Below are 19,068 nucleotides of genomic sequence, written 5' to 3'. Positions count from 1 at the left end.
TTTACACTCAGGAATTTTTTAGAATTTTTTGAAGTGGTGGAACAATATGAAAAAAATTAAAAACTCATTAAAATTTTTTTTAAATGTTCTGTTTTAACCAACTCATATTTTTGTTTAGTTTAAAAAAGTGCGTTAGAAAATATTTTTTCATTAAAAATACATCCTTGCCAGAAATAAACAAAGATTATTATAAAAAAATGAGTCCGAGATTTTAGAGTTTTTCTTGTGAATTAAAATGACAGACACAACTGTCACTGTCAGGGATCCTCCCCTTGGACAGACTATAGTGTTATTATGATATTGTTAATTCTATTTTGAATTTTATTTCAGGTTTGACATAATAAAGAAACTAGGACAAGGAACTTTTGGCAAAGTGCAGCTAGGAATCAACAAAGAGACTGGACAAGAGGTTTTTATCCAAAATTGTATTATTTACAATAAGAACTTTGAATTAAAATATTTCTTGTTTCAGGTCGCAATTAAGACTATAAAGAAATCAAAAATTGAGTCTGACGCAGATCTTATTAGAATTAGGCGAGAAATCCAAATTATGTCTTCAGTACAACATCCTAACATTATACACATATATGAAGGTATAAACAAATCAAAGAAAATACACTCTTTGACAAAATTAATGCATATTTTAGTTAGTAATGAAGGACAGAAAATATGAAGCTGCGTCCACATTGCTTGCGATCAGGCCAAACGAACACGTGAAAAACGAAAAACATGGCAAACAGTCGCAGCGAGATGTTCGCGATGCTCGCGGTGCTGCACGTACTTGCGATCTCATAAAATGCCTGTTTCGACTGTTCGGCTCTGTCGCGGTACATCAAAGAGACGCTTCGGACCCATGCGAGCATACCTTACGGCGCGCGGTGCAAAGCGCTCGATGTTTGTTAAGTTTTTAGTTGGTTTCATTCATAGGATTCGGTATTTACTGTAGTATGATGATACTACCATGATTTTTCTAATTTTATTTTGTTCAAAATTACAAATATTTATGTTTTGTTCTTGGATTAATAATATTAAATATACCTTTAATAAAATATAACTCTATATTTATATTGCCTACTTATCTTAATCTGATCTTTGAGAACTTTAGTTATATTTTGGCATACGCCTGGTATTATTTTTGAAATGCTTTGCTTGGAAACTGAATAAATAACCCAAACTAGTATGTGAGTCTCTAGTTGCAAAGAATCTTAATGTTATGTGGCCAATCTTTATTTAACTCTTTCTTTAACCGGAATACAATTAAAAGTTGTATTTTTCTTTCTATACGGGGGCCAATTAAGGTAATAAGTCTTTCAAAATCAGTAGTGGACATGCGATAAAAAAAATATTAAAAAACATTCTGTCTGTTTGTAAATCGCGTAGATGTTTACTTTCACTGTGCTGGGATCTACTTTTGAAATTATTAGACATCCAACACCGCCATTTTTTCTCTTTGTCTCCTTCGTTTTGTAATAATGATCGCACTAGCAGCCATTATTAAAAATACTTCGGTATCATCAATGTCTGAACAGCACGAACGCAAGCACTTCATTACAATCTGGACTCCGTTGCTTGCGAGCCGAAGCTGAAAGATCTTCAGAAACACAACGAACAGGAAGCGCAAGCAACGCAAGCACGATCAGAAGCAAGAGCGCGAGCAGGATCACGAGCAATGTGGACGCACCTTGATATGTTGGATTTGATACTACTTTTAATATATAGCGTTAATTTTGACGTGAAGTGTATAATATATTTATGCAGACATGTTAATTTTTTTGCAGTTTTTGAAAATAGAGAAAAAATGGTATTGGTAATGGAATATGCGGCTGGTGGAGAACTATACGACTACTTATCGGAAAGTAAAGTGTTAGCTGAAGAGGAAGCTAGAAGAATATTCAGACAAATAGCTACGGCGTCTTACTATTGCCACAAACACAAAATCTGCCATAGGGACTTGAAGTTGGAGAATATTCTTTTAGACGAAAATAAAAATGCTAAGGTAAAAATAATAATGAATTGGGGGGACGATACATTTGAACTAATTGTATAAATTCAGATTTTTTGTGGACTATTTATCGTAAAATATCTTGCAATTAGATTGATTTGAAAGACAGTTATTTAAAATATTTTTTGGTACATTTGAACTACTTCTAGGATTCTCATCATTTTAACATCTGATTTTATACAAACAATGTAGGATAATACATTATGAACTACACACTTTTTTTTTAACCTGTTTAGTAATTGATTTAAAGTATTTGGTATCATTAATTTGAGTTTCTTAATAGTAGCATTAATATACCTACATATCTTTACCAATACAGATTGCTGACTTCGGATTGTCGAACGTCTTCGACGATCAAAGATTGCTCAATACATTCTGCGGTTCTCCTCTGTATGCCTCACCGGAAATCGTAAAAGGTACTTAGAATATCTATGAAACCACCTGAAACACCAAAAATAATTTTTAATTTTATAGGAACGCCATACCATGGCCCAGAAGTTGACTGCTGGTCTCTGGGAGTCCTACTTTACACCCTAGTATACGGAGCTATGCCCTTTGATGGTAGTAACTTTAAAAGACTGGTCAAGCAGATATCCCAAGGGGATTACTATGAACCATCCAAGCCTAGCCGTAAGTAGATCTTAAAATATGTAAAATAAAATAATATAGTAGATATACCGCATCGGCAAGCGACAGTTTTGGGTGGGTATTTACATGTCTAGGAGTGAATCGTTATGGCAATATTGTAAGTCGGAGAGAGAAAAATAATTTCCACTATTTCGTTCTCCTTTTGAAGCATTTCTGAAAAGGGCTTGTTGGATACGTGGTATACCTGGGAGATTTTGAGAATTCGTCTGTATAGCCACATTTCAAAATCTTCAAGTTTCTTTGTGGACACTTCTGTCAATGTCGAGGACTCGGCACCATACAGGAGTACAGACCAGACATCGCATTTAAGTTCAGTACATCTTATTGTACTAAGCGTATTGACTGTTTATATATATATATATATGACTGTTATAACTCTTTGTACACACGAAAATCTGCACCCAAAACCGTACCTTGCCGACCCTGTATATAGAAACTTTAATAATAATTATTATTTATTTCAGCTGCATCTCCACTAATTCGTGATATGTTGACTGTCAACCCCGAAAAAAGAGCCGATATTGAAAAAATATGCTCTCATTGGTGGGTAAACGAGACTTATGACGTCAACTGCTTGGACGTCAGTGCAGCCTTAGCCAATCAAACTCCGGTAAGATGTTTTTTTCTTTATACCGTTTAATCTCATAAACGCAGCGTCATTCTAGGCATAGTAATATCTTTTAAGTTCGAAACGAGTACTTTAGAAATACGATTTTAACAATAAACATGGGAAAGTTGTTTTCACTTGATCACTCGATGTATTTTTAAGCAACAAGTGACATTTCTTTTGTTTCCAGGTTAGATTAGATTTATTACTGTCACTAGCGCCTCCTGCGCCTCAGCTAGAAAGCGAGAAACTAGTAGTGACAGGTGAGGTGGCAGAGGAAGCTGTCAAAGGCGAGGGTGCCATACCAACAAGATCTCAAAGTGCCGGTAGTCTTATGAACTTGTCCACAACAGAAAGGTATTGTTTTTATTGATTTTTGTATTGAGTTTTAGTAACATATTTTTTTATATTTCAAGGAGAATATTGGAACTAATCAATGAAGAGTTTCCACTAAGTAAACCAAAAAGGAAACTGGAATCTACCCTGAGCACCGACAGAATGAACTTGGACAAACGCAAGGATAAGATTATTAAAGAAAATACTGTGGCGGATATATCGGTAAGTACCGTACCATGGAAAATAAGGCGTCATAGAGGCCTTTGTTAATCTGTGATAATTTTTGTCTTGACATTGGAGGTCCTATACCGGGTTGCATCGTCGGACGGAACATAGGAAATCCCATGTAAATTTTAATGGGGTCAATTATTGGCTCCCCTAATTATTTTAGAGAATAATTCTATTTAGGTTTATTGAAGAGCACTAAAACCCACATTCAAAAGAATAACTTTAGATATTTTTGATTAGCTCGTTTGCGAGTTATCGCCGATTTCTTTTTAAATATTTCTCCTTTCTTATGGCCCTTTATTTACTTATGAGCACCGGTCAAGGTAAAAGTAAACTGTCAAATGAAGTTGTCATTTTAGAAATTTACCTATTTAGTGCTTTATTATTATTGAAAACTCATGGAAAACTCATTCCTACATCGGAAATCCTAAAAATGTATTTATAAATATAAATTAATAGGAATTAAAGTAAAATAAAGTAATCAATTACAAGGTTAATTATAGTATTATTATAATATTCAATAACTTATTAATTTAGGTACTATTAAATTGTTAGAACTTTAGGATTTAAGAAGATGTTCAAATATTCCTCCATCGACTGCTAGAGAATAACCCAGGCGATCATAAAATTCTCTTACATTCGCTAGTTGGTAAACTGAAATTTTATTGCATTCGGCAGAAATAGCATTTTTTAACTCGTCTAGATTTGGGTATTTTTTATCCTTGTATATATATCCTGTTTTTTTAAATGGCCCCAGAGAAAGAAATCATTTGGCGAAATATCAGGAGACCTTGCTGGCCAATTTACTGTATGATTTAGGCCAATAACGTTTCCGTTAAAACTATTGTCTAAATATTCCCGAACAGCCAGGGTACTATGTGCCGGGTAGCCATCCATTTGGTACCAAACTTCCTGATTTTCCCTAGCGGCATCATGTTAAGAAATAATGGCCCGATAATATTGTGTCCGAATATCCCTGCCCAAACATTTACTTTCTGTGGATATTGCGTCCTTGTTTCGACAAACCTGTGTTGGTTTTCTTTGTTCCAATATCGATAATTTTGAACATTGGGTTCATTATTTAAGGTAAACGTGCATTTATCAGTGAAACATGTTTTTAAAAAATTCCCTATCCGTGTTTGCTCTTTCCATCATATCAAAACAAAACGCCTGCCCCCGTATTTCGTCCCCATCTCTTAGCTCTGGGTGCTTTTCATATTTGAAGGAATAGTATTTATGTCGTTTCAAAATTCGAAACGCTGTAGTGTGATCTGTTCCTATTTCATTCTCAAGTTTTCTTGTGCTGATCTTTCCATCGTTGTCTTCCACGCACAATAAACTTACTACTAATTAATACCAAGTCGGTATCATTTCTTGCATCTTCTCTTTGTTCCTGGCTTGCTTCACATCTGCAGTTATTTATTACGGTACCTTTGGTCTCAAATCTCTGGATATTCCTTTCGATTGTAGAGTTTCCAGGTATCGGTCTATTCGGATACAGAGCAGCAAACATGTCCGACACCTTTTGATAACTATTTCCTTGATAATACCATTTAATCATCAATACTTTTTCTTCGGTAGTGTAATTCATTGCTAATATTTTCGATGTAGGTATGAGTTTTTAATAATAATAATAAAGTACTAAATAGATAAATTTCTGAAATGACAACTTCATTTGACAGTTATCTTTTACCTTGACTGGTGCTCATAAGTAAATACAGGGGATACAAGGAGAAATATTTTAAAAAAAATCGGCGATAACTCGTAAACGGGCTAATCAAAAGTTAATATCTAAAGTTATTCTTTTGAATGTGGGTTTTAGTGCTCTTCAATAAACCTAAATAGAATTATTCTCTAAAATAATTAGGGAAGCCAATAATTGACCCCATTAAAATTTACATGGGATTTCCTATGTCCCGCTCGACGATGCAACACCCGGTATAACTGTTTTAAGTGTTATTTTTTGTATTTATTAAGGTTCATGGAATAATTCATGAGAACGAGCCTCAAGAAGATGATGCCAGCATGTCAGAAGCCTTGCCTCTTAATAAATCTCTCACACAAACGATTTCTAAAGAGATGGATGTTGAGCCACTTGTGGAAGGTAAAATTCTAGGTTATAATAAAATTACTTCTGTTTTTTTAAATTTTCAAATTGTCGGTGATTATAATTTTTGCAACTATTGATTTCTTTATTTGGAATATTCTTTTTATCAATGAATTCTTGTACTCTTAAAGGAGCTGCTTGTCAAGAAATCATGGAAGAAATCAAAGAGAAAGAGAACAAGAAACAACCTGCTTCCAAGGTTAAAAAGACACAATCAACCATCGCGGGAAGTAAAACACTGGAAGGTAAATATATTTCGAATAATATTTGATTTTTATTTTCAAATTTGGCTAAACTTATTCAGTCTACAGTAATCATATCATCCACTTTTTATGTTTTTTTAATTGTCAATCGATCTTTTGTGAGACTTCCGAAATTGGAAGAATTTCAAATGATATTATTATAAACTTTGAATAAAAAGATTATAGGAGTATAATGCTAGCAATGTATTCATTCATGGTCGACGGATAGAGGGCCCTAGTGTGAGGATTCTTGACAGTTCTGTTTGACGATTTATTTGACACATTTGAATTTGATTTGAAATTTTGTGGATTTGTCAGTCTTTACTTATTTTATTTATTTTTTTTTTCTACTACTGATAGTTGTTTAAAGGTAGTAAATCTAGAAGGGAATTGTAGCAGAACTTAAATTAACAGTGACACTATTGCGATTTATCGAAAAAGACTGTAAAATAGTTGGTTTGGTGATAATGGAATAACGTTTCGCTAGTAAGTGACTATAATATACATACGTGTATTAAACCGATCATTTATGAAATTCAGTTAAAATTAACTAATTACATATTTTTTCTTGCATTTTTGCTTATATTTACTACTTGTCAAAGATTATTACTACTTGTCAAAGAATTCAGATACGTCAATTTGACTTACCTGCTTCAGTAGCGTATCGGATGTTTGTATTAATAAATAATTAATATAACTTATCTATTTTTATTAGATTTGTATATTTTTATAACAATTTTAATAACTAGGAACATTTATTGACAACGTAAAATAAAACAACAAATTATTGAGTCTACCCCATGTCTATTCTACATCATATTTTTACACGTTTTGAATAAAATTAGAACGGCACTGATAAACCGGAATTTTATGTCAACCATTCTAGAACCCTATCACGTTCGATCTAAGATTTTTGATATGCTCCTTCCTTAATATTTTTATTCAAATATTATAAATGTGATTACAAGGGATAAAGGGAGAGTACCACCAGGGATGGGCATTTAATCGTCTTGATGTAAAATACAGGTTGTAAGAATTGTCAAAAAGTAAAAAAGAGGAGGAAAATTACCCTTTATTTCTTCCCAACCTATACTTTCAATTGATTTTGACATTAATTTTGATTTCTAAACAAAACAAAACAAAAATAACAATGAAATATATTAAATTTTTCTATAGATATTAAGAGAATTTGTTTTTAAAGGGGCTTTACTTATTCGTAAAAACTGTTTTGTTTTGCTTTTCGTAAAATGTTTTTTCCACGCAAAAAGCTAGTTTTTTACATGTTCATCTCTGATATTAATTATCCACTTATCAAAACTTTACTAGCTTTCGCAGAACAATAAGTTACCAACCCTGTAAATAAATTATTAACAATAAATTTTATTTATTCAGGTATTAACGAGATACCGAGCCAGGAAAACATCGCGAACAACATAGATAAAGAGAACAAACTTCAAAAACCTACCACGCCCAAGGAACAACAAGAACTTACCAAGAAAACCGAAGAAAAACCTACAGCAAAGAAAAAGATTGTCAAGAAGAAAGTTTTGACGGACAAAAACGAAAACGAGACCAAAGCAAAAGTGGAGGAAACTGAGAAAGAAACTACAAAACCTGAAAAGAAAGAAGAGGAAGTTAAAGAAAACGGAACAGCCACGCCCAAAGAAGAAAAACCAGCTTTGAAGCAACAGAAGTCTGAAGAAAAACCAGTGGAAAGGAGAAAATCTAGAATTTTCGAAGCTGCGGAGAAATTCCAGAATTTGATCAGTCCGACGGAAAGCAAACCAGTACCAATAGAAAAGCCAAAGAAAATATTAATACCAGGTACAGAAAAAAGTTTTTTAGCAATAATTGACTATTATACAATATACACTTAACTAACATTTATATTTTATTTTAAAAACAAGACTATTAATCTTGGATGTGTCGAAAATTGTTCTTTTCTTTTGACTTTCCTTTTTTTTTATTTTGTAGACAGCATGGTTACACAACAAGGTATGTGACGTAGAGAGAGACCTGTGTTTTTATTGCTTTAAATCATTCATTGATAATTTTTTCATTCATAAAATACAGGATTTATAAATAAATTCATAAGTTGAAGTTTATGTCAATTAAGAGCTCACTGCTAATGCTGTTTAGTTAATTTAGGGCTTTCAAAAGACAGATTTTTACTTATAATGATATTTGATTCTTGAAGTGAATTCTTTACGCGCGCTGGGAGTAAAATTCAAGGCCGTGACACGAGCTAGCGACACGAAAAGTGGTAAGGACGTGGGCTGCGAGTAAAAATTCAAAGCCGTGTCACACGAGCTAGCGAGACACAGCCTACTAGCTTAGTACGTAGTGACGCGACGTGTATTTGTGAGCAGTCAAAAATATTAATATTTTAATACAACCTTTGTGAAAGCGTTATTCGTATTTGTTCAACTTCAATTTATATGAATCTATAAATCCTTATTAACGCTCTGCCGTCGACTTTATGCTTTGCTTTTTCTAAATGCTGTTCATTTTTGTCTTTTGACACTAAATTTTTATTCTAATTGGCACAATAGGGTAACAGGTACACCTTTATAATTTTTAAAGTCATATAACTTTGAAAATAGAGCCATACTTACTATTCGCTCATCTCATTCGGTTCGTCAATGCGGCAATTCGGCGAAATGTCGGTTTTTGGGCGAATCATCAAAAGAAATATCACATATAGAATGGATGAATCTCCAAACGAACCAACGAATCGCATCGACAAACCGAATCAGGGAATAGAGAGTAAACATATTTAAAAAAACATGTTAAATTACTTATTCATTTAATATTGTTCTATAGTTTTAGGATTTACTATGACTAAAAATTGTTTACTTGAAAACTCTCTTCAAATTTCTAAGATCTTAAGTGGAAACAAACTTAAGTTAAAACAACATCAAAATAAAACACTAATTCACCATTTATTCGCCACATTATCAGCAGATATGATTAAAACATATACAGTTTTAATCGTCTTAATTCATGATGCTAACGTGTTAGCGAAACGCGAGTCCAGTTTTAACGTAAACAGATTTGGTGTATTGTGGATATTAGTGTTTTATTTTGCTGGTTTGATATTCTTAAGAAAAAAACCAAATATATTGATTGGTCTATCTTGGTTTTTCATTATGCATTTTTAACAATAAATCTTAACATGGGTATTTTGGAAACTGTAAAATTTAAAAAAAGAGCATAATTGTTGTAAGCTTCTAAATAATAATAATTGTACATTCATTTATTTGGTAGTTCTGAATTCTGAAGTTTTAATAACAATATAATTTGAAGGGTCCAGGGGAAATACTTGATAACTGCTAATTTCTTAATTTTAGTATATGTCTAGTAATTAATTAAAAATAATTTTAATATATGTCTAGTAAAAATCTGGAATACACGGAAAAAGAACCTGAAAAGACCAACAGCCGTCATGGGCTCTCCTGTAAAATTAGTAAAATGGCGCTTATCATGTTTTCCTCATGGACCCTTCATTTTTAATTATTTAAATATAAATTCCACTAGTTAATAAATAAATAAATATATAGGTATTTATTATCCATTTTTAAAACATTGGTTTTTCATCTAATTGAAATACATATTCCTCCATACGTGTTTTAGGTGTTTCAGTGGATGGTTTCAAGAAGGAATTCGAACGTAAGGCCAGCCTTACTTCTATAGTTCCGCCTAAAGTTAAGACTTCTGCAGCTCCCAAGAAGACGCTGATTGACAAACAGAAGTCTGAAGAAGAACAAGCGGTAGAAAAAGAAGCCACTAAAGGGCAGGAGGCAAAGAAAGCCGAAGTGAAGAGCAAAATTGGTGGAAAACCTGAAACGCCAGGTTAGAAATTGATTCATTTCTCAAAATATTTAAGGTTTATTCCAGGTCTGTTGGTATTTAAAATTCCGTTGGTCCTTGTGTTTAAACACACGATATTACACTTCACTAATTTATAAATCTACTAAAAACTACACAAAACGATACTTTTATTAGCACCCAGCATGGTTTCATATAAATCCATTCAACTAGCATTTATTATGCAGGGATTTAGACAATTAAAACTAGAAAAACAAAACCAAATTCGTAAACTAAACTTTGCTACAGACCACAGTATAAATGTTACTTTACCATAACCAGAAATAATAAGTAACTATACGAGTCTGTAATAATTTTGTGTATATTTTGTTCATGAGGCGCAATACCGTGGGTTATAAGCCGATAAATTTTACTATATTGTAATTAATAATATTAGACAATGATTAAAACTAAGTATTATTGTGTAACCTTCCAGGAATGGCCAATTTAATTTACCATCGGTAACTGTTTTCATATCAGTTTTTCCATGTTTACTTATTTTTCTGAAGCTATCACAACGTTTGACCTTGATTGCCTCGTGCTATTTCACAAAATAGTACGATAAATATAAGCCCGTGTTATAAAAATTAATTCCCATGTTTCCTAAAATTGATCGACACGCGCCGTGATTGGTTGTTTGTTTTTAGGGTTCCGTACCCAAAGGGTAAAAACGGGAACCCTATTACTAAGGCTCCGCGCGCACTGCATCGGATCGGACCGACCAGCAAAAGCGACTGCGACCATCGTACATATAGACGGCGCCGGCGTCCACTAAAACATTTCGGCCTGTAGAGGCCAGATTCCTACCTCTACCTATCTACGATAGTCGAGTCACCGCCTTCGCCGTTTCTCGCCGGACTGGTACCGATTCAGTGGGCGTACACCTTAAAGGAAGGCGCGCACTGCATCGGATCGGACCATATATATACTAACTAACTATATTGACTCCAAACTGCATTCTGTGAAGCCGAGCCGGTGAAATGGGTATATAAATCTTCTGAAGGAATTTGCATAAGTCGCTCAGTTAGCGGAGCACAATCGTAGTGCGCAAGACTGGATTTTGAATTATCGATTGGATCACTAGACCAATAAGAGACTAGACGCTAGCACCAGCTGTTCATTCGTACGGCTCCGTCCAACTTCGTACGGCTTTCGTTTGCGTTCCCGTTCGACAATTGGCTAATCCTCAGAGCAAGGGCTAATCGATATTCGGAATTTTGGAGTTGCGCTGTTGCGCCAGTGTCTCGCTAACAGATGAACTTATGTGAAATATACATGAACCGGTTATCTAGTTGTCTCTAACTCGGCTTCAACTCCAACACATTGCAGAGATAGGCGATAATCAGTATATATTTGATATGTATATGGATCGGACCGACCAGCAAAAGCGACTGCGACCATCGTACATATAGACGGCGCCGGCGTCCACTAAAACATTTCGGCCTGTAGAGGCCAGATTCCTACCTCTACCTATCTACGATAGTCGAGTCACCGCCTTCGCCGTTTCTCGCCGGACTGGTACCGATTCAGTGCGCGTACACCTTAAAGCCGGAGTCTCATGCATCCGAAATCCGATGGTACGACATCCGAAATTTGAAGTTATCGTGTGAAATAAAAAAAGCCTGTCACATACATCCGAAAGTTCGTTCCGAAATTTGACAGTTTTAACATTTTTCTGCTGCGCTGAATAGAGATTCATGTCATGTTTTATTAGAGAAACACTTATAAAAATAACTTCCTCGCCAAATATCCCGAAATTGCCCACTTCCCACTAAACTTGTTTTTAAAAACAAATGTTTTCAAAAAAAGTGTGGTTAAAAAACACACGATATCGTACAAAAGTTAAACAAAATTTAACTTTATACGACGTCGGATGATTAGTTAAAATTATCGGATAAAAATTGTTGTCAAAATATTTCGACCCATAAGAGCACCGTCGGATCGTCGTGTCATCGGATTTCGGATGCATGAGACTCCGGCTTAAGACTTCGCTGTCCGTCCGTCCGTCCGTCTGTCACAAAGGTCCATCTTAGAACCATTATAGCTAGACAGTTGAAATTTTTACTGATAATGTATCTATGTTGCCGCTATAAGAACAAATACTAAAAACAGAATTAAAGAAATGTTTATAAATAAAAAAGTACTTTCACTAAACATTATCTTTTAAGTAAGAATTTTACATAGAATCCCTCAAATCCTCGGTGGCCGTGTGGGTTAAAGCGTTACGGTGGAGCCGTAGTAAGGCAGGTTCGAATCCTAGTCAAGGCGACTTTTTTTAATCGTTTTTTTAATTTTTACATATTTATTTTTACTTTTTACATATTTATTATTGATTAATACAATTTTTAGTAATGTGTTTCTTCATTTTTTTTTAATTACTTATACGCGCATTCAAAATTTCAGCTAAATCGGAAAAAAAGTTTATAATAATATAGTGCCTAATGTATATATAATAAATGGTACGGAACCCTTCGTGCGCGAGTCGGACTCGCACTTGACCAATTTTTTATTGTTAATCTGGGTTAACACGGACTTATATTTTCTTATATCTACTAAACACGGGCTTATATTTATCGTACTATTTCCAGAAATGGTTTGTGAAATGTTTCACCAAAAAATATTTCGTAAAAACCTTTCGGGGATAGTGTAGCGGCTGTTTTACACCTTTGCGCGTTTTCAGCGTCAGGTGTCCCGGAACTGGAACTGCTGACTGTACCTTTGCATTTTAACACTAAAATGCAATCGATTTTCAAAATATTAGCCTTCAGAAAACTCTTGCATGGTTTTGCTCTCAGACTATTACTGACTTTATTATTATTAGGTCTAATAGTACTTTATTTTCAGAACCTACCAAGGCGGAGCCCGAAGCCAGCAAGCAAGACGCGAAGACTGAACACGACGACAGAAAAGAGAAGGTGAAAAATGCAGTTAGTATCATATCGAGCGCGTTAGATAAGGAGGGTACTAGAAAGAGTAAATCTAGACCGTGTATGATGCGGAAACCCCCAGTACCATTTGGAGTAAATAACTTTTTCTCTCTTTTTTCTTGTGTCTCGTTATTAATAATGTGTCGTTTTTCATTTATCATCGTCAGGGTTCATCGGCATTACAACATAAGTAGAATAACGACAGCGAATTGAAAATTTATAACAGTGATATTTTACTAAAATCACAGAATTACTTACTTAACCATACTGAAACCATATGGGCGATTTTTTTTTCGGCTACCAAATTTTAAGTGAATTTGTCATATTTTTATGCTATATGTAATTATGATTAAAGACGGATTTTAAATTAAAACCTCAATAAACCAAATAATTTTTCTCAGTGTATTTGAAAACTTTTTTCATAAAATTCTATATTTTTCAACGTGCAAGCGAATTTCTTATTCTTTTTCTTCTACTTATTTGAGATCTAGTCGATCTGTTAGTTTTAAGTTTGTCTCTGTAGGAGTTGATGGACTGCCAACTGTCTTTCCATCTTTTTGGAAGTCTTTCCGACTGTCTCTTACCCACGGGTTTTTCTTCGAGATTTATGCGTGGTAGCCCGTTTTCTTTCAGGCGTTTTACGTGTGCGAACCGTTGTCTTTTTCTTTGTCTACCCCATTTTACTACGTCCTGTATTCCACATTGTTGTCTGATATTTGTGTTTCTAATTCTGTCTCTTCTAGTCTTCCCCAGAGAGAACACTAATAATAATTAAAGTGGAAGAGACCGATCAACGTTAATTTTTGAAGACTGTGTTAGTGGCGCGGCCTTTGGCGTCTAACCCAAACTATGAGCGCATTATCGATATAGTAGGTTGCATTCATGTCTATATACTGGCGGCAAAAATTTAAAATTTGTATATTTGAACCGAATCTTAATTTTTCAAGTTTATAATAAGAAATCTTCGTAGTTTTTTTAGATTATTTTCTTGACAACGAAAATTTATTATTAGACTTTAAAGCATTAAAACCTATAAATAAAATACTGTGTAGGAACATAATAATTTATTTAACTCCGTACTCCTTGCCATACTCCAACTCAAGGCTGCAATCTTCAATATCTTTTTTATCTAACTTGGTTGGGAGTGAACAGGGAAGCACGGTTGGGAGCTCGCACAGAGTATCAGTAGGTATCCCGTAGGTATTCAATGTTTTCGATAGTCTTTATTCTATAACAAGAACCTATCAGTTGAAGAAAATAATTTGTATTACTGGTAATAATACCAGCTATAATAGCTAGTCGTTCCATAGGTATCAGAAAAGAATGTGATGTTTTACTTTTACAATCGGATTTATCCTACAGGTTAAGCTTATGTAAATTAGCAATGTACGATTATTATGTGCACTTACTATTACTATTAGGTATATTAAAATAATTACCTTAAAAAACCTTTAAAGGAAACGTTTTGTCTGGATCTCAACCACAAAACAAAAATTACAAAAACGCCGAATAACGTGGAACCTGAAATAATCAATAATGACAATAATCTTCTCTTCTGACAAGCTAAAAGAACAGGCACATTCAGTCAAAAACAATTTATTACTCCGATTATCAACAGATTTTAGATATCTCCTTCTAGAGCTAAGAAATAGAAAAAGCTACTGACAATCTAATTAATCCTGTCAAATGTTTAACTTGCAAAGTTGAAAACTTCCTTTTTTGACCGCCTAAACGCTATGCGCGTCTGGGAAGCGCGGTGACAAAATAAACTTATCTACGAAATGCCCTATTCCACAAGCCCTCTCACTTTAGTTATTAGTTTCTCTCTGGTCTTCCCCATTATGGTTCTTAGGCAGGGTTGTTAAGTAGTTTATGAAGCAAAAAACTACGCCAAAAACTACGCGTAGTTTTTTGTTATTAACTACGTTTTAAAATTTTAAAAACTACCTTCAAAAACTACGTTAAAAACTACCTACAAAAATATAGTAAAACATAAACAATTTAGACTTTAAACAAAAATCAAGCCAAATTCTTATCATGGAAGTATGAAGTGATATTATATTTGTATAAGTTAAACAACATCAGAAAAAGAGACAATTTTTTTTCAACAAAAGTGTATTTTCTACGAAATACAAAGTAACATTGAACACAAAATAAACTATAAGTTCTTATGGAGAAATTCTCCGTAGACATTCTCCAGGAGAATATATGATTTTTTACATCTAAACGCCCAACTTCATAATTCTCCTCTTCCCAGAAGGTATGGAGCAAGGTATGGAGACATCGACGTCTTCCAAGCATTTTTAACTACAAAGTATACAAAATATTTTTTTTATTTCTTTAAAAGGCTAAGGCCCATTATTATTCAACAAGATCTTCTTGTCTAGTGCCTCCTGGTGTTAGTATGTCTCGTATTTCACAATATTATCAGGCACTTTTTTATCTTTCATTATGCGAGTTTAATTGCCAAAATACGCGACATGAAGGCATTAGTAAATGAAACAAGTTTAGATGGGAAAGTGCCCATAAGGACAATGTTAACACTATTTGGCGCTATTCTTGCAACGGTCGCGACCCAAACCTTCTGAGGATTTCGGGTCAATTCGGCTTTTTCCGGAATTATGTCGCCAAATATTATTTATTCAAATTTATTATTATTTTCTTTTAATTTTATAAATAAAATACAGTGTGTTGCATACAAAAAACTTTATTTTATATAAGGACATATGTAAAATACCTATGAACATTGGAAACCGATGTTATGCCACGATTCACGATGGTTTTTGCAGTTCACAGTTCACAACACAGTTTTTTAGTTTTTAATGCCACTTTTTCACAATTATCACGGATTTGAGTAAGTAAACTTTAAATTAAACTCACAAGATAGCAATAATTACTTTGAGAATGGACGCTTTAAGCACTTTTTTCAATTAGGGCGGTTTAAATTTTGAAAGATTTTGTAATTTTTGAAGATTCTGACTTTATATATTTTGACGGGCTTTCCAATCTGAATTTATTTCCTTTATCTATGCATGAAGGTCAAAAAATTCAGGACACCTACTACAAAACTACTGTCGCAAAATACTGTCGCTTTTGTATAGCTAAGGTTATTCTGTGCTCTAACACTAAAATCACCTCAATCGTTATTCTACTTATTTTAATGCTCATGGACATATTCTATAACGACAAATAGCTAAATATTTGTTTGTTCTTAGGCCAGTGGTAGATCGGCGTCTGGAAATATCGGAACTGTAGCTCCTCTAAGTCCACCCATTCAAAACGTCAGTCCGAAGCCATTTATCAGACCGTGTTATGAAAATAAATTAGTTACCACTGAAGCTAAACAGGTATATAGAGAGTTTTAAAATATTTCTTTTCAATTTATTTTTATTTATTTTGTTTAAGGTGAAAGAAGAACCTACTCCACCCAGTATAGACGAGCCACAAGTCAGCAATGCAGAGATTACACTAAAAAGCGCTACCTTACCTAGAAGGTTTGTATTTTTTAACATTTTTTATTTGAATTCTTAGTCCTCTGAATCAAAATTACAAATTATATGCTATTTTAATAGATTTTTTACATGAAATTAAAGGTGTTTGTTTCAATTCGACAGTAGTCTATAGGTACTCATAAAATTCTGTTTTTTCTTTTATAGAAAAACAACAAAAGCTCAAATTCAACTAAACTATCCATCTCCCAAACCCGCTCAAATGGAATTCCGTACTGAATCTTCTCATAACGTCGAAGCCCCACCTCAAGTAAGAAGTGAAGTTGTCGTTCCTGTAGGATCTCCCACGCCTACTATCGATTTTAGGTATACATTTCTCCCTCAAATCATGTCTATTTTATATGATTTTTGAATAAAACATGTATTTTTTCAGAGCGAACGAAAATCAAGATATCAGATCTTCCAAGGAACGAATTATACCAATCGCGTTTGAAAAGAAGGAAGAAAATAAGGAATCGGTACAGTCTCCTCCTGCAAAACCTCCGATATCCAGACCTTTCCAGGCTCAAAGATCAAATATTTCTCAAAGGTAAAATATAACAGGAACACACAAAGTATAAATGTTAAATGGTAATCTAAATATATCTAGTAATTTTACCAAACAAGTCTAAATCTTATTACAACGGGCTTGTATAAATTAAACTTTTTAGTTTAGTAGATTTTACTATTAACCAGATATCTGTCTTAATTGATTACGCGAAAACTTATTTCATTGTACCGTATGATCGAAAAAAAAACGGCGTCAAAGACGGCTGTGGAATGACAATCGATGATCGTTTTGGCGAGGTCAGTCTCTAGAGGTTATTCTCTGGCAGTAATCTCCATTAACAAATAAAGAAGAGTATGGACCATAACGACCTAAGGCTCGACCTCGCCAAAATTATCATCGATTGTCATTTCCCAGCCGTCTTTGACACCGTTTTTTTTTCGATCGTATGGTATTTCAGTTCTCTTGTCTGAAATCAATCGCATGCTGTATAAGTAACAATTTTTGATACCTTTTTCTAAGATTCACAGATTCACAATGTCACTGTAATTTCAGTCTTTTGCATAAAACCAATTTTTTTTTCTTCAATTTAAATGAACAATAATTATTATTTATAAAATAGAAAACAAATTTCTTGCAGTATAGGTATATAATAAAATTATATAAGGATTCTTGCCACTTAACTGCTGATATAGAAATTTAATTCTACACTGTGTTTGTCATAATGTGGATCAATCTGCTCTCACTACCGGTTTCGGAGCCCTACTCCATCAGGTGAGCTTGGGCAGATCCACAAAATGACAACCACAGCGCATAGATAGTTAATTCCGACTTGTCGGAAAGTGTGGGTTAGATATTAAGTCCCGAACGGGAGATAGCGGCCTGCGTGCAATGGTAGTACTTTCGTACCACCGAGGCGCAACTATCTTTAATATCTAACCGACACTTTCCGACAAGTCGGAATTAACTATCTCTGCGCTGTGGTTGTCATTTTGTGGATCTGCCCAAGCTCACCTGATGATGGAGTAGGGCTCCGAAACCGGTACTGAGAGCAGTTTGATCCACATTATGACAAAAACAGCGTAGAATTAAATTTCTATATCAGCAGTTAAGTGGCAAGAATCCTTATATAATATTATTATTTATTATTTTATTTAATTTTTTCTTGGCTTTAGGTCAGGTAAAAATGAGAAAAGCGGTTTTTTATATTAAAAATTTCATTGACGTTTCGACCTGGTAGGGTCTTTATCAAAATTTATTACTTGAACGTAGATTGTTTACTTATTACAATTTTATCATTTTCATTCTGATCAGAAAAATTAAATAAAATATATATTGAGAGGTCAAAGAAAAGAATATAAAAAAAAAATATTATTTATTATATAAAATTGGATAACAATATTTTTATTGTCATATACATTGGGTTTTTGTGTTGTTTGAGCTGTTTAGAGCAACTCAAATACTCAAATAAAAAATTTGAACACTGAAATATTATTAGATACTTTAGTTTTCAAATTTGCAGCTTTTGAAGAAAAAAAAGAATGGAAATGAAGAAAAAAAAATTTCTAACACTGTCTAACTAAATACATTTTTGAAATTCTGTAGGTCAAATAGTCTGTCAAGACAATCCACTCAAGAATCTGATTCGGAAACGACGACCTCTACAGGCGATCCCATCAAGAAATCTCCAAGGGAATATATTATACCCATTGCAGTAGAAGGAGGAGGTATATATTTCTATATTAATTAATTTCAAGTTAATTTCTTTATTCGCTATTTTTATACAGGTTATGTAACACCCAGAGCTAGCAGCTTAGAGCCGAACGAATCTACCAGTAACGCTAGCACGCTGACAAATAGAAGTAAAAGATGGGGACCTAGAAGACTAAGGTAATAAAACCATAAAAAATAAGCTAACTTTTTTTAATTATATTATTTTGCTTTTTATAGTTCATTATTAAATGACAGAGACTCTGAAGACGAATCTCCTTTTGCCACCCTACACAGGCATAGTTCGTTTGGCAAAGACAGCGATACCGAGGATTCTAGGAAGGATAATTTCCATCATATGCATAGATTAAGGTAAGACCGTAGACCATAAAACACGT

General features: G+C 33.8%; 1 protein-coding gene across 6 annotated transcripts in view; it reads left to right on the top strand.

Annotated features, from left to right (window-relative positions):
- Positions 1-19,068, top strand: part of LOC115877759 — a 49,851-nt gene that overhangs the window by 10,863 nt on the left and 19,920 nt on the right. For 3 of the 6 annotated variants that reach the window (XM_030894063.1, XM_030894065.1, XM_030894064.1), the window contains exons 3-23: positions 331-409; positions 473-593; positions 1,779-1,996; positions 2,322-2,418; positions 2,477-2,632; positions 3,115-3,260; positions 3,448-3,614; positions 3,674-3,815; positions 5,799-5,925; positions 6,060-6,173; positions 7,563-7,994; positions 8,145-8,165; positions 9,804-10,022; positions 12,882-13,057; positions 16,180-16,311; positions 16,370-16,458; positions 16,621-16,779; positions 16,847-17,002; positions 18,566-18,687; positions 18,748-18,850; positions 18,911-19,042. In XM_030894063.1, the coding sequence (XP_030749923.1) occupies positions 331-409; positions 473-593; positions 1,779-1,996; positions 2,322-2,418; positions 2,477-2,632; positions 3,115-3,260; positions 3,448-3,614; positions 3,674-3,815; positions 5,799-5,925; positions 6,060-6,173; positions 7,563-7,994; positions 8,145-8,165; positions 9,804-10,022; positions 12,882-13,057; positions 16,180-16,311; positions 16,370-16,458; positions 16,621-16,779; positions 16,847-17,002; positions 18,566-18,687; positions 18,748-18,850; positions 18,911-19,042 (3,108 nt within the window). The remainder of the gene's footprint in view (positions 1-330; positions 410-472; positions 594-1,778; positions 1,997-2,321; positions 2,419-2,476; positions 2,633-3,114; positions 3,261-3,447; positions 3,615-3,673; positions 3,816-5,798; positions 5,926-6,059; positions 6,174-7,562; positions 7,995-8,144; positions 8,166-9,803; positions 10,023-12,881; positions 13,058-16,179; positions 16,312-16,369; positions 16,459-16,620; positions 16,780-16,846; positions 17,003-18,565; positions 18,688-18,747; positions 18,851-18,910; positions 19,043-19,068) is intronic. The other 3 variants (XM_030894068.1, XM_030894067.1, XM_030894066.1) reach the window with 3 other exon arrangements.

Source organism: Sitophilus oryzae, unplaced genomic scaffold (assembly GCF_002938485.1).
Source record: "Sitophilus oryzae breed Bouriz unplaced genomic scaffold, Soryzae_2.0 scaffold_1498_pilon_pilon, whole genome shotgun sequence".
Taxonomy (NCBI): domain Eukaryota; kingdom Metazoa; phylum Arthropoda; class Insecta; order Coleoptera; family Curculionidae; genus Sitophilus; species Sitophilus oryzae.
This window is presented reverse-complemented; position numbering and strand designations above follow the sequence as displayed.